The following is a 22,826-nucleotide window of genomic DNA, read 5'->3' as shown; positions in this document are numbered from 1 at the left end:
GAAATACTTCACAAGTAGAAATGATACAGTTAACTTTTCCCCACAGTGCTCCCTGGGCACCTCTGGCAGTAGAGACAGAACTCTCCTCATCAAGGGCACAGGCCCATTTACTTCCAGAAAAAGTATTTTAACTGAACAGAGTTCACGCCTCTTCAAGTACTCTTCTCAAGACTGAAGGCCGCGGGGTAGAAAGACCTCAGTGAGGAAAAAACAATGTGGCTTCCCTTTAGACTTGGATGGCTGGGAGGAGCATGGAAGAGGTTTGGACCATGGCAGCTACAAACGCAAACCCAAGTACATCAGCACGAATCCGGGTTGTTCCCCAACTACAAAGGCATTTTCTTTTATTTATTTTTAAAAGATTTTATTTATTTATTTGACAGACAGAGATTACAAGTAGGCAGAGAGGGAGGCAGACAGAGAGGCAGAAGCAGGTTCGCTGCTGAGCAGAGAGCTCAATGCAAGGCTGGATTCCCGGACCCTGGGATCATGACCTGAGCCGAAGGCAGAGGCTTTAACCCACTGAGCCACCCAGGCGCCCCAAAGGCATTTTCTTTTAAAATGAGTATGTGCAAAAATTGTTTCATTTCCCTAATTGGGTCTATTCTTCCATATTCACACTGTTATTAAAGGTGGCTCCTTGGGAGAGGAACACACCAGTGTCAGCTGAACTTTAAAAGGTCATATCCATGGGCAGGAGCGGGGCGCGGGCAGTGTCAGGGGTTGGGGCAGCTCCCACACTCTCTAACGGCATGGAGCTCTCCTGAGCTCTGGCCTTACGCATTCAAGCTAAGCCCTGCCCTGCTTCCCCGCATCACTGTTTCCTGCGAACATCTGCTATGTGGCAAGCTGACACAGATGACGCACTGGGTGTGCCGCGGATATGTGCCACTCACAAAATAGACGCTGAATCAACAGTCATCATGACTAACATTCGCGAAGCACTACACCAGGAATCGCTTCATTCACTCCTCCCAACGATCCTCTCTGGTGGGGCCCACTACCAGTCCTATTTCCCAGATGGGGAGCTTCAGCTTCCAGATGCAGGGAAGCTGCCCCAGGTCACCCTCCCCACCCAGAAGTGGGGAGGCTGTGTGCACCCCCAGCTCTGTCTAACCTCAGACACACCGTTCTCAGCAAGGCTGCTGCACTCTCCAAGAAGGGACAGAAAGCATAGCTACAGGCAAGGCCCTGCAGCACTATTTTGATGGTCCTGATGAACTAGTCATAACCTAGTCTAAGGGAGAATAACCCAGTCTAAGGGAGAACGTCTTCTGCGCTCCAAGCCCCTAACACAATGCCTGGTACAAGTTAGATGTGTAACCCATGTTACCCAGCGAGCAGAGGAACAAAGGTGGTGGTGGGGGGGCCAGAAACCCGCAGCCCTCCTCCTGGAGGGCACAACCAGCCATAGCTGAGGGCCAGCTGGTGCGCGGAACAGGGCCACGAAGGACAGTGCTCCAGCGGGCTGTCTGTCAGAATGTTCTAAGTGGGGGTGGGCGGGGGGGGCACATGTACACACACATGACGCTAACATCGACAGGGAGAGACACACGTGAAGATGCGGACGTCAAGGGACAGCAATCAGACCATGGCAGCGAACAGCTCATGATAACATGCTGTAAATAACCGACAACAAGCATGTTCCTTCGACTCTGCAAGGACCACACCTGAGTCTACTATGGTGCCAGGCCCCTGGCTTCGTGGTCCAGCGTTCTACACAGTTAGGAAGGTGACAAACAAGGCGTGTGATTGACTTACGGCATCTGTAAGAGCCGGGAGACGGCAGGCATACCGTTTTTACAGGCTTCACAAGACAGCGTGGACTCCAACACGGCCACTTGAAATGAACAGATACACATTTTAGTTCCACAGAACATGCTGGCAAATCCGCTTGGTGATGAAAAGTTTGACACCACTTCGCAACAACTGTCTGCAGGCTGATCAGGACGGTGTCAAAACTCTTCACGCACAGACAGATGGCATACATGGGGGAGGGGAATGTTGGCAACACCATGTTACCGATGGCTCAAAATAAATGGTTCAGAAACCACATGCTGATAGAAAGCTAAATATATTTCAGAGATAATTGGAGGAAGGATTCCAGATATCATTCATAGAAGTGTTTGCTCTCTTAAAAGAAGAGTAAACACTGCACAGAAAATTCTGAACTTGGAAAACATTTTGCTGCTTGCTTTCTTTTTAATCAAAACTGGCACACAAAATGCCAATTGTTGACGTCTCATCATCCAACACCTTGGATGATATAAACAAAAGCAGCCAGATTTTTCTACTCACAGGTCACTGTTCAGTTTCAGCTGTTCGCACTCAACACAGGCCCAGTAGTTTTGGGGCCTGTACTCTTGAACCACTAATTTGACACAAAACTAGCATTTGGTAGGGGGTTAACTTGCACATCTCAGAGGCTCAGTGGTCCAAGAGCTACCCTGCCCTCCCCTCTTGGTGTTGCTCTAACAGTGAGTTCTGGGCAGGCTATAGATGGGATGAAAGGGTCCCTGGATAAGTCTGCATCAGTCCCCATGTCCCGCTCCTAAAAGTGTCTCCCACCTGTCCTCTGGCCCTTCTCAGTCCCCTAAGTAAGGCTGGAGGAACGCCAGGATCCAATCTGCCAGGTGTCTATATTCCTGCCTCCCTTTCCCTGCTCTTGGCCTGCCAGCCTTTTATCTACCAGATGTCCAGCCCGTGGCTCTCTTGTCTCTTGCAGGTCCCACTCAAGCCTTGGTCTGGCCCTTGACACCTGTCCCAGTTGAAAGGCTGGCTTCAATTTGCCTGCTCCTAGCTTCTGCTTCTATGTCAGACTCGATCTGGGCAGATTTCTCTTTACAACCTCCTGGTTCCAAAATTTGAATGCAGTTACAGTATGTTTCCTGAGGTTTTAGATAGCTCGACAAATGGACAAACCATCTGAATTTTTAATGAGGTTAATTTAAATAAATCACTCAGACCTGGTTTACTTTTATAAACTGGATTTGGCTGGCTATGGAACATGGCAACTTCCTCTGGGTCCTTCCTGGACTTTGGAAAGGGGGTGAGTAGCTCTGTGGACTACCGGGGCCCATTAGACTCTTTCAAAGCCTGTACTGACCCACAGCCATAGACGGTGCAGGAGGGAAGGAATCTACAGGCACTGAGTCTGGCGGTCTTCCATAAGTCATTTCATACAGTAAGTGGCCAAAGCAGTGGACATCCACGCTTTCCAATGTCTGTGGAAGACAAGAGAGCAGGGTGGTTATCTTTCAGTTTGGCTTTGTGAATCCCAATGTTCCTTCCCTAGGCTTTCACCAAGAAAAATATGGCCCAGGGGCAACCCCACTCATTACTGGTAGTGAAAACACAACTCCAAGGCCTTTTGCAAAAGCTCACAGGGCACTGCTCTGACCCAAGGTCCTGGTCCTACTCCCCATTATTTTCCAGTCCATGATTCTATGTCCCTCCTTATCTCATCTACCATTTCAACGAGGCACTTAAAGATAGAGTGACACTCTGTGAGAGAACAGAGTCAATAGGCATGGCCTACCCTGCATATTTCTTACATGGGCAGATCATGGGTCCTGCCAGGGGGATCATTTATACCAAAAAATTAATTTTCTGTTTTTGTTACTTCTAGCAACTTACGTTGATTTTCCTGAACTGTGAGAAATAGGATCGGTAGAAGGAAGGGAGGCCTAATAAGGAATTTTCAAGGTCTAGCAGCCGGCAAGTGTCACCATCGAGCATCACATTGGAGGCGTGAAGATGCCCATAAGGGAATCCCTTGTCATGTAGAAACTTCAGTACCTATTAAAAAAATATGTAGAGGTTAAATTCCTCCCCCAACTCATTCAATTATGAGACAGGTTAAACTTCGTTTTTAAAGTCACTATATTTTGAAACAAAACTGGTTACTGAGGAGATTCCTAAAGAAAAATGCCCTCTCCATCCATTTCTTTGGAAAAAGGGGTGATGCTGAATGCTTTCTAGCTATGAGACCCAACTCCAAGCTCCCTCATTTCCAAAGAACAGAGATGCAGCTTCTATTAACCCAAAGCTTGGGGTTAATGTTCGACTTCCAGCACTTTCTGATCTCAACAGGCCAGCTCCTTGCAGACCAAAGTCTTGACCCTCCCGCACAGATGAGTAAGGCTAACATCAGCTAACATCAGCCAGTTAGTTGTTCAGGAAAGGGGGTTGAGTGAAAAATATGCCTAGTCCAATCTATTCTCAGAGTATATTGTGCTGGGGTGCCTGGGTGGCTCAGTTGTTAGGCATCTGCCTTTGGCTCAGGTCATGACCCCAGGGTCCTGGGATCAAGCCCCATATCAGTCTCCCTGCTCAGCAGGGAGTTTGCTTTTCCCACTCCCACTCTCCCTGCTTGTGTTTCCTCTCTCGCTGTGTCTCTCTCTGCTTCTCCCTCTCTCACTTCCCCTGCTTGTATTCCCTCTCTTTCTGTTGTCTCTGTGTCAAAAAAATAAATAAAATCTTAAAAAAAAAAAAAAGAATATATTAGGCTGTTTACTAAGAGGAACACATGACAGGCTCCCACAAAAAGAAGCAAACATTTCAGCTGCCATTTATTTTTTATTTTTTTTTTTTTTTAAGATTTTATTTATTTATTTGACAGAGAGAGGTCACAAGTAGGCAGAGGCAGGCAGAGAGAGAGAGAGGAGGAAGCAGGCTCCCTGCTGAGCAGAGAGCCCGATGCGGGACTCGATCCCAGGACCCTGAGATCATGACCCGAGCCGAAGGCAGCGGCTTAACCCACTGAGCCACCCAGGCGCCCCAACAGCTGCCATTTATTAAACAGAGGCTCACCTACAAAGGGAGATGCCTGGAGATACACCCATAACAACCTCATGAACCAGAGCAGTGCTAGCCAAAGGGGATACCCACGACAATGTACTGAGGACTGGAAGAAAATATGACTTCTCTTTCTATTTGCTTGTTTTTAATCTCCTTCTTTCTGGGGCTCCAGAACTCCTTCTTTCCTAACTTAACTTATAATACACAACATATATTAGTAGTAGTGCATACATATAAGTTATTATTGGGGGAGGTTATGCTTAAACTGTTTTCACTGATAAGGTCGGACAATCCAAGAAGCCTGGAGAACAAGGCTCTAGAGAGTGATATGGGAAAGGCTTTTCATGCTAGTTTTACTTCTGCAAGGGAGCCAGATGGTTATATATTGATATAACAAAATCAACAATCCTGGCACAAAGATAAAGATCAACTAAACCCAAAAGTTGGTATCTGCACAGTGAGGTTCTTAAAAATCAGACACTAAATTCTAATAGCTAAGCTTTTGGAATTTTTGTAGATCTGAATTGGCTGCCTTAGTCTCAAATACTTGCTTTTGGGGATAAAATAGGACAATGCCATCTGTTTATAAGCAATCCCAAGAACTTTCCCAAAGGAATACAGTAATCTGAGTGAAATCCCAATGCAAACTAAGCAAATATTAAATACCTCTTACCTCTAATATTTGCCGTCCGTATGTTTTTATTTGCTGGAGTTCAAGGCCCTGAATCTTCTTAGGATTGCAGTACTTCTTTAGGAACGGGTCTTTTGGTTTTGCCTTGGAAAAGCACAAAGAGCATGTAAGAGAACAGCAGCAGGTCTGAATACCACACGTAGCCTCCTGGAACAGGCAGGGCTCTAAGCAGCTGGGGGTGCCAGATGAGGTCAGCTCACAGGATGTGGGTTTTTAAAGTACAAGAGTCTGTACAGTTGATAGAAAGAGGCTGACCTGAGTTGCATCCCTTCTCTGGTCCAGTGAAGATGGGCCTGGTCTTGGCCTTAGCAGACCCCAGAGTCTTATTTTCCAACTTTACTGAGATAGTTCAGTATTGCTCGTTAAGTGAAAGACACTTGAGAGAGCAGCCTACAATGTCATGTACATAACCATTACCTATTCAACCTTCTTTCATTTGGGGAAAGGAATGCTCTTTAACCAGATGGGGTAGTTTTACTGCTAAAATCAAAATAAATTCCAAATCAAATCAAAATTAAAATAAAACCCCCAGGGCCTAACTTCCAGAACCTAAGGGATCAAGAATCTGTGATAGGTTCTGAAGGGACTTGAGAACCTCTTTATGACCATGAACTTGCACCACAAGTACCTTGTAGATCAGGTCCTTCAAAGTTCCTTTTTCATTAAACATCCTAATAAGCAATGCAGAGGATTCGTTAGCTGTGGCAAAGGTGACCCGATAGATATAAGGGTGCTGCCAAAACAAAAAAGAAATTCACATTTATTTGCATCAACATCTGGGTCCTTTGAGATCAAGAATCTGGTTACGTAGACTTAAGTACCATCACAGCACTTTAGTTACACATAAACGGGATATTCCCTGAACATGTGGCATTTTCTTATCAGATGATCAACAAGCAGATCGTTCTTAAAATGAGAGAAGGAACCTAAACTATACAGACAAAGGGACATGGACAGCTGGCATGGCGAGCTCTCCATGTGAAGGTTATGTGCCTGGGGATACACATGCTCGGAGCTCAGGCAGAGGTCTGGGGGATAATGGCTTTAATATTCTGCCTCTGTACACTGGTAGAGAATACAGCCAAACCCTAGCACAGCCAAGTGAGGACCAGGATAAACGTGTCTTCTTACAGCGCTGCGTAACATTTCACACTGCTGTTTGGGGCCAAGCCAGGGAGCGTAAAAGCCAGAAAACAAGCAAAAAAGCCACATCTTTTGGCATCCTGGCCCTTATCCAAAGCAGCTAGCGTGAATCTTCCCATCCATCCTCTGCAGGGTGCAGTATGATGACTCACGGGGTCTTCCTGAGAAGGGGCCACTGACGTCAACCAAGTGGGGTGGAGAGTAAGACTAATTATTTAATGACTGAAAGTCCTCATATGACCTGGAATTTTGGTTGCATGAACCAACTAGCTTCAAACAGGTGTTACATGTCCATTTGCTCAAACGAGCACCATTACAATTTAAACCCATAGGAGCTGAGCTGTGCAAAGGTTTGGGAAGGTTCGGACTGAGTGGGCTGGGAGATGGAAGGGTATGCCCAGGAAAATATAGTCCTTGATCATGAAGTTTCTTCTGACTATCACATCAAAATGATTATCATTGATCCTGTAGCAGCTGTATTAAAATATAATTCTTCTATATATGAATATATATGATATTAACATACAACATATATTCCTATATATTCATATCTATATAATTCATATACCATTATAATTCACCTATTTGTAGTATACAATTCAATGGTTTTCAGTATATTCCGAGCTATATAAACTACCACACAATCTAACTTTAGAACACTTTCATCACCCCAAAAAGGAGCCCAGTGAATAAAATAAAAATTGTTGAGTCCATACTGATATAAACAGACCAAGAAGAGAGAATAGGAAGCTCACCCTTACAGTATGCCAACTGATAAACCTAAGAGGAATGATGGTGTTGGAAAATCTCAATGAAGCTAAAGCTAGTAGGGCTTTGGTAAGAACAGGATATTTATACAGTCTCAAAATATCTCCCTTATTAATTCTTACTATTTATTTGATGAAGATAATTAAGGATGGGTACAAATATTTAGCCTGAATTGTTCACTGTGGCTTTTTTCCCTTTTAAATAAGAAGAAAAAACTGGAAGTGGTCCAAATGTCTCACAGAAGATTAGTTGAATAAATGAAGGTAAGGCCAACGATAGTCTATGCAACCAGTAATAATGATGTTATACTATATTTATTCCATAAAAGATGTGCATGATATACCATTAACCAAAAAATCAGGTTTTAAAAGAGTGTATGTGGAATTTTTCAAAAAAATAACCATATAAAGTTCTAGACATTTTGGTTTGCTTGGGACTGCAGGTGAGTTTTCTTTTCTTATTTTTGCTTATCCATATTTTCTAACTTTTCTACAATTAATACGCACCACTTATCTGTGCCACCTTTTTTTAAAAGCACAACCTTTAAAGGAAATTTGGAATTGAATGCTAACAGCCTGTGGCACACAACTAATCACACACAAAGACCATGGCATTTTTCTTGGCTACACTGCACACCTTATTAGAAGCTTGGTTTTGCTAGCTTGACAAGACACTCTATCTTCAAAACTGAACCTGCCTACCCAACTGGATAGGTCAGCATAATTGTGCTCAAGAATGACTCATTCTAGGGACGCCTGGGTGGCTCAGTTGGTTAAGCAGCTGCCTTCGGCTCAGGTCATGATCCCTGCGTCCTGGGATCGAGTCCCACATCGGGCTCCTTGCTCAGCAGGGAGCCTGCTTCTCCCTCTGCCTCTGCCTGCCATTCTGTCTGCCTGTGCTCGCTCTCTCCCCCTCTCTCTCTCTGATAAATAAATAAAAATCTTAAAAATAAATAAATAAATAAATAAATAAATAAAAGAATGACTCATTCTAGGGTCCTACATCCTCATGCAGACCACAGATAAAGAACATCAGTATTAACTTGCTTTTCTGGCCAGATTAGTCTTTTCCTGAAGACATTCTGCATATATTCTGAAATACAGTGATGTATTTTCTTTCCAGTAAGAGCCTTGGATCAGAACTGTACATTAGCATAAATAATGCCCGGCACTCCTAAAGGCCAACTAGCTGGCCTGTGAGAATAGTGATTCAGATAGCAAAAGGGCTCTTTGTGCCTTCCCTCACTCAGCTTATCTAAATCCAAACTAGTTCTGTTTTCTCAGACTAGAAACAGATCTTTCTTTTTTTTTTTTTTTTTAAGATTTATTATTTATTTGACAGAGATCACAAGTAGGCAGAGAGACAGGCAGAGAGAAAGGAGGAAGCAGGCTCCCCGCTGAGCAGAGAGCCTGATGCGGGGCTTGATCCCAGGACCATGGGATCACGACCCGAGCCAGAAGCTTTAACCCACTTAGCCACCCAGGCGCCCCTAGATCTTTCAATTCCACTGATACAAACATCCTTACTGAGAACAAAGTGGGTACTTTCTTACTCGGATATTTGCTTAAAACAATTGTCAAGTTTCATGGGTTGTGCCAAAGTCATGAATGCCATTTATATGGCCTCTGGGGGTGCCTGGGTGGCTCAGTCAGTGAGGTGTCTGCCTTTGGCTCAGGTGTTGATCCCAGGTCCTGGGATTGAGCCCCACATGGGCCTCCCTGCTTAGTGGGGAGGCTGCTGTTCCCTCTCCTTCTGGCTGCCGCTTCCCCTATTTGTGCTCTCTCTCTCAGTCAAATAAATAAATAAAATCTTAAAAAAAAAAAAAAATTGGTCTCTGAGCTACAGGAGCAGCCCTGAGCAATTTTAGCGTGGACTGAAATCCACTATACCTCTCCACACTGTTGAGCCTACAGAGCATTTCCAGCTCTTCTGTCCACGGCCACCTACAAGAAAACACTCTGAATCTGTCAGCAGCACCTAGAAAAACAGAAGGCCTTGGGGTGCCTGGCTGGCTGAGTCAGTAGCGCATGCAACTCTTGATGCTGGGCTTGTACATTTGGGCCTTACACTGGCTGTAGAGATTATTCAAAAATAAAAGACTAAAAAAAAAAGAGAAAGAATAGAAGGGCTCATACTCACCGAACAGGAAGGCAGAAGTTTGATTAGACACTGAAAATCTTTATCTGACAGAAACTTGTCGGGACCAAGATCAGCCTGGAAACATGGGGGAAAATATCAGGGTGTTGCCTTAAGTTACCAAAAGAAAAATTCCTTGTAAAACTTTCCCTTTATTTCATTTGTCCAAATATGACTGTAAACCAAAGGTGCAAGCCACACAAAGTCGGGAGATGGGCATTAAGGAGGGCACTTGTTATCATGACCACTAGGTGTTATGTATAAGTGATTTGTCACTGAATGCCAATATTGCACCATATGTTAACTGCCTAAAATTTAAAAAAAAACACAAAAACAAAAGCAAAAAGATTTTTTAAAAAAACCAAAAAACTATGCTTTTATCAAATTCCATTAGCCAAACCACTAGAGCTCCCGAAGCAAGAGAGAACATAAAGCAATGTGTATTTTTTCTTTAAAACAAACTGTAAAATTCCCAATCCTAAAGAGGTTCCAGAACTATTTTAAGCTGTTCTGTTTCTTTCCAGATGTTTACTAATTAATCAAATACAATCACATGGATATAACCAAGTGAATAAGCAAAGTGACTCAAAATTACTCTCCTTTGATGTAGGACTGAAGAGGCCTTTACAACATCACTCAGAAGAACAGTGCAATTTCTTAATTATCCTTTTTCAATATCTGCTTTTATAAACCCATCTCAAGTACATGAAAGGAGACCAAAGCAAAAAACCAGCTCACCCAGCTTAACACTAGCCGTTCCTTTGGCTGATTTTTAATCTTCATCAAGAAATATTTCTTCCTTATCCTCCAACCTGCATAAAAGCAGAGATGCAGTCATAGCAAATAATTTTTACATCAACAGAAAAAAGTTTCACCAACTAAGTAATTTAAAAAAAAAATCAAGGCTGGCAATCTTACCCGCTGCAATACTGGCACCAGTAAAACCACCACTTGGTAATGTTGACATGGGAAAGATGGTATTTAAGAAAAACAAAACAAAACCCCAAAGCAAAAAAAAAAAAAAAAAACCCACAGAAAACACCAAAATAACTGCAAACGAAGAAACTATTCATGGGCACAGGAAAATGGGCGCTTCACTTAAGGTGTAGTAAGAAAGAGAGATGAAGAATGACGGACGGCTCTGAAAATACACATTACTACCCCCCAAGTCTCCAGGTGGCACATTACCCAAGATTCATTAAGTATACAAGTTACGGACTGCGTCTTCAAGCAGTAGGAAGGCAAAAAGAAAAAGAAATCACCTGCGTGGAAGAGCTTTCTTGGGCTACAGATAGGAAAGCGTGACAAAGAGTCCAGTTCTGTGATCTGTTTGAACAGACCAGGCACGTGCCAGTTTCTCACCTATGTCTTTCAACGGTTCTACCACCTCCCACTTTGGTTCTGATCGGAAGAACATGGAAACTTGCTGTAAGGCAATCTCTGCAAAGACATTTTAGAAACTCATCAGTCCAACCTATCAGCAAAGTAACACATGCTTAAGATGTTATTCTTGCAAATGAAATCTTGATAAGTCTAGGACCTTCTTAAAAAGCTTAATTACAAGAAGGAAAAAAAACAAAAGAAGCCAGAGAATGTAGGATTCTAGATTGGATCCTGGAACAGAAAAAGGGCAGTAGTGGAAAAACAAGTGAAATTTGAATAAAATCTGTAGTTAATAGTAACACATCAAAGTTGACTTCTTAGTTTTGATAAATATGCCATGGTTACTTACAATGTTAACATTAGGGGAAATTTGGTGAGCGATGGTATAGGGAACCTATTTGTACTATCATTGCTGTTTTTCTGTAAGTCTAAAATAATTCCAAAGTAAAAGGTTTATTAAGAAGAGTAATTACTGGGGCGCCTGAGTGGCTCAGTGGGTTAAGCCTCTGCCTCCAGCTCAGGTCATGATCTCAGGGTCCTGGGATCGAGCCCCATGTAGGGCTCTCTGCTCAGCAGGGAGCCTGCTTCTTCTCTCTCTGCCTGTCTCTCTGCCTACTTGTGATCTTTGTCTGTCAAATAAATAAAATAAAATCTTAAAAAAAAAAAGGAAGAGTAATTACTAATGATGTGAAAAAAATAGATGTGTATTTTTTTTAAACTGAAAGATCTAAAATATGTAAATAAATTAGGTGGCCTGAGCCAAGAATTCAATATATACGTCAGGCTACAGCCCAAGCACAAAACTCAAAATGTGTTCTGAGGTCAGCTCAGAACAGTATTTATGCTGCTCTAACTGATATTTATCCTGTCTTCATTCCTCATGGAATTAAAGCTTTCACCAACAAAGAAGCGATTAGCCTTAAATATATATTGGAAATAAAAGCCAGTGTTTTAGAAAAACATCTATGTACAGCAACAACACAGTTCTATTGTGGGACGTTACCATAGCCCTGTTTACTGGAAAAAAATCCATCCCCCTTTTTGTGTTCATTTATCATGAGAACGTTTCCCCTTTTTAAGAAGACAATGAGAAGAGGAAGTTCTTTAAAGTTCACTGCATTAAGAAATTATCAGAATAACTGTGCTTTTACATTTCCTGCAAAAAGAGACATCTGTAATTTGCTATTTTCCCTCAACACAATGGAAAAAGGAAGCCACTCTAGATCCCTTAGAGCAAACAGCAATACTGCAAATTCATTGTGGGATTTCACCTCCGCCTAGCATCGGCGGTATTCCAGGCCGACCGGTGAGGAATGGGAGATTTGGCAGAAATGCTCTCCCTATGTCAGACTGACCTCGTCTGGAATTACCATGGCTAGTGCTTGGCAGGCAATGTGATTTTGATATATTTTACAGTACATTATGAGTTAAGACATTGAGGGAAGAAAATAATCTACTAACTAGTGGTTTACTGACTCGACACGTAAATTGTGGATGCTGTCCACCCAGAAGAAACCTGAGATGACCAGATACAAAACTGACTCTATTTACATTTGTTCTAACTACCCCAAAGGGACAAAACACTTGGAGGGATCAGGTGTCACAGAAGCATATAAAATGTTCCTAATCAATGCTGGAAACTCTGTTAAGTTAATGTTAACATAAGGTTGATATAAAATATTTTTAGCTTTTCCAAAACAACTTGAACAAAAATAAGCATTAAAAAAACTTGAACATAAACATCTTAAAAAGGCATCATTTTCAGTTAAGATCATATCAACTTTGGGAAGGATCATGAAAAATAATTTTCTAAATACAGTACAGTGTCATTCTAAGAGAGAGTAAAGGACAGTTGGTTCATAACTCAAAGTGACTCATAGTTTCCCACCAAATCATTATTTGACAACATTTATCGTATTCTACTAGGTACCATACATTGTTCTAGGAATGTGGAGATGGCTGTCAACAAACGGAACATGCTAGATTTGTTACTGATAAACTGAGGACTGGGAAATAGCTTTTTTTTTTTTAACCTTGGGGAATCAGGAAATTGTAGAAAGGACATTTTCTTTCCCATGAACTATGATTTATTGTCAAGTAAATCCCATGATGAGCATATTTCCAACATGAATCCCCTCCTTCCCGAGCTTCAGGCCACACATTTCAATCCTAAGCATTTGCTCCTCTGCTTAGAAGCATTTACCACATCCACCTCTTTACAAGATCAAGGCCAAATTTCTAAACCTAGTGCTACCCCAGATCTGGTTTTACCTTGACTTTCTGTCTTTACCCCTCCACACAAGTGGTGCAATGCCTAGATTTACCTGCCTTGACCCCTGAAGATAGGCCCAACTCCACCCCTCCACATTTTCTGTTCCTGTCTACCTATCCCACAAGGCTCAGCCCAAAGCTGCCACTCGAGCCAGCTCTCTCCCAGCCCTCCATCCTCTACACTCCCAGAGCTCTGTGTGTCCTTCTCCCATGGGATTCACCCAAGGTCTGTCCTGTGTTAGGGCTACTCTCTTCCACTAGACTGTGAACTCTGGCTGTGAAGGCTACATCTTAATCTGGGTAAAATCCCACAGAACCATGGAAATATTCTGTCCTCTCCTGGAGCACTGGCCCTTGCCTCTTGGCGTGACTAACTTCTACATATCCTTAAATCTCCATGTAGGCATCAACTCTTCTGGAAGCCTTCTGCCACCTTCAAATCCCCTACTCCCACCCTCAAGTTGCTGGGTCATGTCTACTCAGCCATAGCTTTCACCTGTCAATCCCCCTGCAGAACAGTGGGGGTAGGGGGCTACGCTTTCCTTAATGCTCTATCTGCAGCACCTGACACAGAGCAGGCACTCAAAAAATACTAGACGCAGCAAGAACTAAAGGTTCAGTACATGTTCAATGGATGTGGACACTCTCTTCCACGAGAACATGAAATCCATGAAAAGAAAGTCATCTGCCCTCTATTTCCTTAATACTGACAGACACATGGGGAAAAACTGCATGCTCAGGAAAATGCTGAGAAACAACATTTCCAGACAGGAAATGCAGAGTGAGGCCTTCAGGCCCACCCTGTGCTTCCGGAAGAGCTCTGACTTGTCAGCTCTCAAAGTACCAGCTGCCCCCACTGTGTGCAGCCTCTGATTTCCCAGGTCCCAGCCCCATCATCGTGACAAGAGAATAGACCCCGGGGTGCCTGGGTGGCTCAGTGGGTTGAACCACTGCCTTCAGCTCAGGTCATGATCTCAGGGTCCTGGGATCGAGTCCCGTATCGGGCTCTCTGCTCAGTGGGGAGCCTGCTTCCCTCTCGCTCTCTGCCTGCCTCTCTGTCTACTTGTGATCTCTCTCTGTAAAATAAATAAATAAAATCTTTAAAAAAAAAAAAAAAAAAAAAAAAGAGAACAGACCCCGGCCCTGCAACTGGTCTTCAACTCTCCGATCTGCTCCAGCAGGTGGCGCCATAGAGGCTCACACAGTTGACTTGGGCCTACCACCTCTCCAGAGCGCCCTGCCCTGATTCTGAATATAATCCCCATTCCCGTCCCATCCCTCCCTCCCTCCTTGGATCCTTGAGCCCACTACTACCTGACCAACTCACAGGGTTCCTGGGGTTTCAGGACTAGAAGACAGCCTGTACACTCCCTGTCCACCCCCGCTCCCTCTCCTCTTGTTTTCTAGGCCGGGACCAGAGGTTCACAGAGGAAAAATGCTGCTGATGACAAATCTGGGGCCCAGGAGCCAAACCTCCTCATTTCTGGTCCAAGTGACTTCTGTATGGACATTAAAATCCCCTTTTCTGAGGGGTCTGAGGTCTGAAGTGGGAAGATGGCTATAGTGCGCCGCTTTTAGATGATAGAAGTACCCCGTCAATAAGATGAATAAGTGAGGTGTGTGGGGGTGGGGAACGTGTGCACGTGTGTTTTCCGATATGAAGCCCTCATGACTAGGAGACACCTGCTCTCCCTGTAACAAAAGCTGGCCCTCCATCAGACTTGGTAATGGGCACCTCCTAACTCCCCCACAGAGCGCCAGGGACCTCTATTTCCTTGGTCATCTGGAGAATACCAGGAAAAGAAAGAAAAGATCAGAAATCCCAGGCTGGAGCCCCAGGGAGAGAGGAGGCAGCTGCTGATGCCCTGAAGCTCCTAGTTACCCACCCCTGGGGACGGGGCTGGCGTCACAGTCTCCCTCCAACCAGGCATCTTCAACCTCAGAGCAAGAGGCAGGAAAAGCAGCCTTGGTGACTTCGGTCACATGAGCACAGATCTCAGATTGTGCTGAAGTGGAGTAGGTAGTGACCACGGACCACTAGGAAACGGTAAGAGGTGGCGACCTTATTCATATGAAGGGGGCAGAGGCCTTGCCCAGAGAGGAGCCACAGGGTGGCGGTACGCAGAATGCCCTTGGGAACCAGAGGCCAAACTTTGAGTTGCGGGAAGCTGGACAAGTCCGCCTGGTTTTTCGGGGATTTGGCTCAGTCAAGCTGGTGCAGAGGAGGCTGCCTGGGCTTCCCTTTCCTGAGGCTGCTAGTGAGTCAGCCTAGAGGCAAGGCAAGTTCTGATGTTTCATTCAAAGGGGGCAATCTCTGAATTATATATCAGCATCTCTCTGAAAACAGCATCCATCCCCTATTGTTTCATTACGGGGCTGTGTCCTCTAAATAGCAGCAGCTTCTTGAGCATTTGGATCCCAGTGGGAGTTCCTGGCAGCCTTCTTGGATCTCTGCCCACATCTGCTTTGGACTCTTGACTGTCTGCCATGCCAGGGGCGGGAGCAGGGGGACAGAAAAGATCAAGTACAACAGCAGCCTATGAGGGGGTACAGCAGGAAATACAGGGATCAGATCATCTTCCAGGGGCAAAGCAGCATTTTAATTGGAAAACACTCAGACATTGTATACTTGCACAGTCCAACACATGTGCAACCCTAGCAAGGTAAGGCTTTTCCTCTCAGGTGACCTCCTGCCTATGGAATGAAAGGGTTAGTTTGGGTATGCCTGTTCCAAAATCTCCCCTAGCTCTGACCCCACGTAACTTAGTGTTCACCAAGCATGTCTTCCTTGCACCTGCGCCCCCACCAGCCAGGCCTGTACCCGGCACAGACGGGGAAGTTCTCCAGATCGGGCCGCATCAGCCTGTGTGCACTGCACCCTGAGGGAACACATGGCAGACACTCTCGGGAAATACAGGGACAGACCAATGGACGGGGCTAGGTTAGGGCTGATCTGATAGCAGTCGGTCCCGACAGCTCGCCATCAGACACTGTGGGGAACAACGGAGGTGAAGCATGGTGACTGCAGGCCACGAGAGATGCTACTCTGGAAGGAGTTACGCTCTCCTGGGAGCCCCTGGCCTGTGATATCTTTTCTCCTAGGTGAACCAAGAAACAACCGGGGGGAAGAATGACAGCCTTGTAGTAACGTAATGCTCCATTTTGTCACTTAGAGTAAATGTGAGTTTGAACGAAACTTTCCTTCACTTGGTTGCATTCTAGAAGGCATTTTTCTTACCTCTGCAGGTACTTCCATTAGAAGACAGGAGGTACATTCTATAGCAAGGCTTCTCAGCCTTTAGTGTGCACGCAAATCACGTGGGGACTTTGATAAACTCAGATCCTGACCCGTAGGTTTGGGATAGGGCCTGAATTCAGCATTTTTGACAAGCTCCCAGTGATGCCGATGCTGTGGGTCAGAGGACCACACTGGGATGTGAGGAACAAGGTCCAGGGCTATGGTTTTCAAACTCTGGCTCCGTACTGCAATCTCTCAGGGAGCTTTCCAAACTACATGCCCCCCCCAATCCGCCATAATTTTCATTTAATTGGCATGAGTACCTGGGCATCAGAATTTTCTAAAGCTCTCTTGCCCTCCCTTGAGAGAAGACAAGCAGTCCCCTATTTCCCTCTTTCTGAAACAGGTATAAAAGCGCCTTCCTTTAATTACTTCATAAGTAGTGTTTCGAGGACCTGAAATGTAACGTGTACACAACCTATTCTCTCAGCAAGGAAATCAGCTTATTAAAAATACCCAGAGTTCCACTAAGACTTTAAGCATGGCTCAGCTTTAACAAATCAGTCGAATTCTAGTCACTGGTTCAGTTCTATGACGGTTTCCATTGGTCTCTTCAAGGCCACCCCAGGGAACACTGAATGTTTAATCACTCGTTCTGCTAACAAGAGGCTTAGGTCATTGACGCTAGCTTTGTGTGTAACTGGCACCCTTTCCACCTCAGTCCCCTGACTGATCCAGGGAAAGTCTGGAAGAAACTAGCTCCTCCTCAGGCTTTGCCTTGGGGGCAAAAGGGAAGACACAGAAAGGACCCTTTGGAAACACTTGGTATAAAGAAATACCCAGAAAAACCAGACATACTGTATGTTGTAAATACAGAAACAAACCCAAATAAAAATCAAATTGAGAGTATGGTACAGATTATGGTGGATTATTTACTTTCTCTTCTGTCAGGGAAGATAAGAAAGACAAGACTAAGTATAGGACTCAATAACTTCTCTTTCATATTCTTCTGTGCAAACATCATAAACATTTTAGAAGTAATTATCTTCTTCTTACACTCTTACAGTAAATTACTTCTTACACTCTTACAGTAAATTACAATTGGGTAAAGTATTAATAAGCAGATAATGCTCTATAACAAATACATACACAGCCCCATTTGGAAATAACTTCTCCCACATGTTGTCACCAGCAAAGAACAGTGTCTCTACAGTTATGCAACCATACCTCAGAGATCGCCTTGCTTACCAGTGTAGTTTGCAGAGTAGTTGTTTGGGTCTAAAAACTTCTTAACCAGCTCGCAATTAGACAAGATATGATTTGTGGTGATAACGTTGAGATAGTTCTGCAGACCTTTCTGCCTCTCAGCTATGAATTCACGGTCCATGTTACCAATCAATTTTTTGGGAGGAAGAGGTAGACTGAGGCCTGCAATCTTTAATTAGAAGAGAAAAAGTATTATACTCCTGTCATCCCCACAGAAGATATAATATCAGAATCCTGAGCCACTATACTTCATTGAGATGCATACTGATTTCAGTGCTATGATAAAAATGTGAAAAAACTACCACTCAGAATTCATAAAATGCTATATAAAGCATAGCAACTTTAAAATGTCATTTTTAAAAAAGATTTTATTTATTTATTTGACAAAGACACAGCGAGAGAAGGAACATAAGCAGAGGGAGAAGCAGGCTTCCTACTGAGCAGGGAGGGAGCCCAACATGGGGTTCAATCCCAGGACCCTGGGATCATGACCTAAGCCGAAGGCAGAGGCTTAGCCCACTGAGCAACCCAGGGGCCCCCAAATTTAATTTTTTTAAAGTTTTTCTATCAAACTTATATATGAACATAATTTCAAAGAGTCTTTTTATTATTAGCATCCCTGCGACACTCCCCCCCCAATCACCTCTGCCAACAGGTGACCAAGCCATTATCCATTCCCCAGAGACAGCCACATTGAATTCTCTCAGCCCATCTTTTTGGCACAGGGTTCATTATGAATTGATTTTCACTGTTAGGTATTAATCTATTAATTTCCCATTCTGGATTAAGTTCTCTTTCACAATCCTCTTCTCACCCCACATGCAATCTATTCCTAATCCCTCCAGTATAGTTATAATTTTATTTAGTGCAATATTCCTGTTTACATTAGGTGATCTGTATCACAGAGCCAGAAAGCCATGCTTACAATTCCTTTTTATCAACTGGTCTTTTTTGTTTGTTTTAGTTTTCTGTTCAACTCTAAACTCTCCATCTAAGCATTTTCTCAACATATTCAGACACAAAGATGCATCAGTTTCATCTTCTTGAGGACTGCCTGCTCCAAGCAGGACTGGTGGTCCCTCCCCCCACGGGCTGGCATCCTGGCAAATTACTCTAGGGATGCTCTTGCTTGTCTCCTGCTGAACCCCCCCTTCTAGATCCATACATTCCTTTTTTGTAGAAGAATCCCTGATTTTTAGTGAGGATACCCTGTGCCAGCTTCCTAAAAAGAGAGCCAGGGAGATCCATTTTTTTTTTTTTTTGAAAAGTTGCATGTGTGAAAGTCTTCATTCTACCCTCACACTTGAATAATAGAGAATCTTGATGTAGAATTCTAAGTTGGAAATATTTTTCCTCCCGAGTATTTAAGAACGACTTTATTGTCTTCTAGCTTCTGGTGCTATTAGCAGTAGATTTTTGCTTCCATTTTTGTTCCGTGCCCCCACTACCCCCCTATAAGCTTCTAGGGTCTTCTCCTTGACCCCAGTTTGTGAATTCCATGGGCCTCTCTGCAGATATATTTTCACCCTCTGCGTTGTGTACTGAGCCCTTTCTATCTGGAAACAAACATCCTTCTGTTCTTTGGTATTTTCTGGTATTAGGTCATTATTTCTTCCCGTCTGTACCCTTTGCTTTCTTTTCCTGGAACTCTTATTCCAGTGTTCGGTCTTCTGGACTGGTCCTCTATTCTCACCTTTTCTCTCCTATTTTCCACCTTTATTAGACAATATTTTTTTCCTACTGAAAAAATCTTCAGGAATAGTACCTTTATCATTCAGCTCTTCTAAAGAGGTTTCATTTCTTTCTTTCTTTCTTTCTTTTTTTTTAATATTTCACTTATTTATTTGACAGATAGAGATAGATCACAAGTAGGCAGAGAGAAAGGTGGAAGTAGGCTCCCCGCTGAGCAGAAAGCCCAATGCGGGGCTCCGTCCCAGGACCCTAAGATCATGACCTGAGCCGAAGGCAGAAGCTTAACCCATTGAGCCACCCAGGCACCCCAGAGGTTTCACTTCTATTATATTTTTTTTTAATTTCTGATTAGTCTTTCTTTTCTTTAATAGCATCCTGAATGTAATGCAATTTCTTATCTCTCTGAGATCATAAAATATAATTTTTCTGAAGAGCCTGAGATGTTCCTCTTAATGCATATATTCTGCTTCCTGAAGGTTCTTTTCTTTTTTTCCTGTTTGTTTTCACTGTTATCTTTTATGTTAAAAAAGTGTTCCTGAGGGGTGCCTGTGTGACTCAGTAGGTTAAAGTCTCTGCCTTCAGCTCAGGTCATGATCCCAGGGTCCTGGGATTGAGCCCCGCATGGGGCTCTCTGCTCAGCTGGGAACCTGCCTCCTCCTCTCTGTCTGCCTCTCTGCCTACTTATGATCTCTGTCTATCAAATAAGTAAATAAAATCTTTAAAAAAAAATTTTTTTTAAGTGTTCCTGAGAGCTGGGGTGGCTCAGTCGGTTACACATCAGCCTTTGGCTCAGGTCATGATCCCAGGGTTCTGGCACTGAGCCCCACATCAGACTCTCTGCTCAGCAGGAAACCTGCTTCTCCCTCTGCCCCTCCCCCTGCTCATACTCTTTCTCTGTATCAAAAATAAATAAATTTAAAAATCTTTTAAAAAATAAAAAATAAGTAAGTGTTCCTTAGGGGGCAGCTGAGTGGCTCAGTTTATTAAGTGCCTGCCTTTGGCTCAGGTCATGATCTCAAGGTCCTGGGTTCAAGTCCCACATCAGGCTCCATGCTCAGCAGGGAACCTGCTTCGCCCTCTGCCTGTTGCTCCCCCTGCTTGTGTGCACTCACGCGCTCTCTCTGACAAACAAATAAAATCTTTTTTTAAAAAAAGTATCAGTGGGGCGCCTGGGTGGCTCAGTGGGTTGAGCCACTGCCTTCGGCTTGGGTCATGATCTCAGGGTCCTGGGATCGAGTCCCACATCGGGCTCTCTGCTCAGCAGGGAGCCTGCTTCCTCCTCTCTCTCTCTGCCTGCCTCTCTGCCTACTTGTGATCTCTCTCTGTCAAATAAATAAATAAAATCTTAAAAAATAAAAAAAAATAAAATAAATAAAAAATAATAAAAATAAAAATAAAATAAAATAAATATCAGATTGGTAGATTGGTATCTTAATTTAATGAGCAAAATCACTTTCAAAGAGCAGTTGTACTCTATACTTATGCTTAGATTAGAATAGCCCAAGTGAGACATGCATATTGATTGATGGGAAGGTCTCTAGAGAAGGGCATCTTTAATTCAGGAAAAGATGTAATCTAAACCACCCATGAGGGCAAACCTAACTTAGCTATTCCACTCTATATCTGTCAAACAGTGAAGACCTTGAACTCAACATTGGACAAGACGAAAAGGTTGGCTGACAATTCTAAATTGCCTATTTCTCCAACATAATTATGAAAATGTGTCAGAGCATACTTAGAATGAATTTTCTATCATGGCATAATTCACTGCCAGATAAGACATGTATTTCAAGTCATTTTCCTCATTCATACAATTAGGCTTTACCAAATAGCAGTTTCTTTTTTAACTAAATAAAAAGCATACTTAAGAAGAAAGCACATCACTCAGCTAGTACATATCCAAGTGAATCACTTTATTATTATTTTTTTGTTGTTGTTCCAGAGCATTGCGTAATATAGAGTAATCAAGGGTACTACTAAAAACACAACCGATATTTCTTTTAAAAGTTCTTTTACTGGGGTGACTGGGTGGCTCAGTTAAACATCTGCCTTGGGCTTGGGTCATGATCCCAGGGTCCTGGGATCAAGCCCTGCTCACCAGGCTCCCTGCTCAGCTGGGAGTCAGCTCCCTACCCTACCATCCCTCCCCCCACCCACCTTGCATGCACTCTTGCTCTTTATAAATAAATTCTTTATTTTATTTTTTTAAGATTTACTTATTTATTTCAGAGAGAGAGAACACACAGAGGGAGAGGGAGAAGGGAGTGGGGCTGAGCAGGGAGCCTGACACAGGACTCTTATCCCAGAACCTGGAATCATTACCTGAGCCCAACGCAGACGTCTAACCGTCAGCCTCCCAGGTACCACTAAATAAAATCTTAAAAAAAACAAAACAAAAACTAAAAAATAAAAATTATTTTCTTAAGTTGCAGAATACAATCTCATTTGTGTGTGTGCATGCATATATGTGTGTGTTTAAGCCCATGGACATGGTTATATATGCACGAAAAAAAATGTCTAAAAGGACTCACACTACCGCCTTGAGAACAGTTAACTCTGGGAGTGGGCTGGTCAATAAATTTTTCGATGGGCATCTGGGAGGCTCAGTTGGTTAGGCGTCTGCATTTGGCTCAAGCTGTGATCGCAGAGTCCTGGGATCAAGTCCCACATGAGGCTCCCTGCTCAGCGGGGAGCCTGCTTCTCCCTCTGCCTGCCTCTCCCTCTGCTTGTGCTCTCTCTCCTTCTCTCTGACAAATAGGTCGATAAAATCTTTTAAAAATAAATAAATTTTCTATACTATGAAATGTTTACATTTCTCATTTACCATTTTTAATTAAAAAGGAAAGAAAAATTCATGCTTATCAAACTGACCATATACACAGCAAGGATTCTTAAAAATTACCATGAAAAAGCATAGTTGGTTAAGTATACAACTCTTGTGGGGTGGGGTGGCACACTTGGGTGTCTCAGTCAGTTAAGTGACTTCGGCTCAGGTCACGATCTCGGGGTCTGGGATCAAGCCCTGAGTCAGGCTCTCTGTTCAGCTGGGGGTTTGCTTGTCCCTCTTCCTCTTCCTCTGTCCCTTCCCCTTCCCTTGTGCGCTCTCTCTCTCTCTCTCTCTCAAATAAATAAATAAAGTCTTAAAAGTGTCCTGTGATTGAGCTCCGCATCAGACTCTGCTCAGGACAGCTCCTTGAGATTCTCTTTCCCTCTCCCTCTGTCCCTCCTCCCCATGCTCTTTCTCTCTCTTTCAAATAAATAAGTCTTAAATATATATATGTATATATATATTTCACATATATATTTATATGTGTATATTACATATGTATATGTATTTATATTATGTATTTTTATATATACATATATATATATATACGTGTGTGTGTGTATACACGTGTACCAATATCAGCCCGTTTGCCTGCACTACCCGCCTGACAG

The 22,826-nt window shown here is 43.4% G+C and overlaps 1 protein-coding gene across 10 annotated transcripts in view; it reads right to left on the bottom strand.

Moving 5' to 3' along the window:
- The window catches only part of PXK (PX domain containing serine/threonine kinase like), an 80,881-nt gene that overhangs the window by 24,085 nt on the left and 33,970 nt on the right, over positions 1-22,826 (bottom strand). For all 10 annotated transcript variants that reach the window (XM_032323694.1, XM_032323704.1, XM_032323616.1 and 7 more), the window contains 9 exons: positions 17,679-17,865; positions 10,901-10,978; positions 10,277-10,350; positions 9,542-9,616; positions 6,120-6,224; positions 5,474-5,575; positions 3,637-3,798; positions 3,107-3,224; positions 1,762-1,840 (listed from right to left, as the gene is read on the bottom strand). In XM_032323694.1, coding sequence (XP_032179585.1) covers positions 1,762-1,840; positions 3,107-3,224; positions 3,637-3,798; positions 5,474-5,575; positions 6,120-6,224; positions 9,542-9,616; positions 10,277-10,350; positions 10,901-10,978; positions 17,679-17,865 — 980 coding nt within the window. The remainder of the gene's footprint in view (positions 1-1,761; positions 1,841-3,106; positions 3,225-3,636; positions 3,799-5,473; positions 5,576-6,119; positions 6,225-9,541; positions 9,617-10,276; positions 10,351-10,900; positions 10,979-17,678; positions 17,866-22,826) is intronic.

This window comes from Mustela erminea, chromosome 1 (genome assembly GCF_009829155.1).
Source record: "Mustela erminea isolate mMusErm1 chromosome 1, mMusErm1.Pri, whole genome shotgun sequence".
Classification (NCBI taxonomy): Eukaryota; Metazoa; Chordata; class Mammalia; order Carnivora; family Mustelidae; genus Mustela; species Mustela erminea.
Note: the sequence above shows the minus strand (reverse complement) of the source record. Positions and strands in the feature narration are given on the sequence as shown.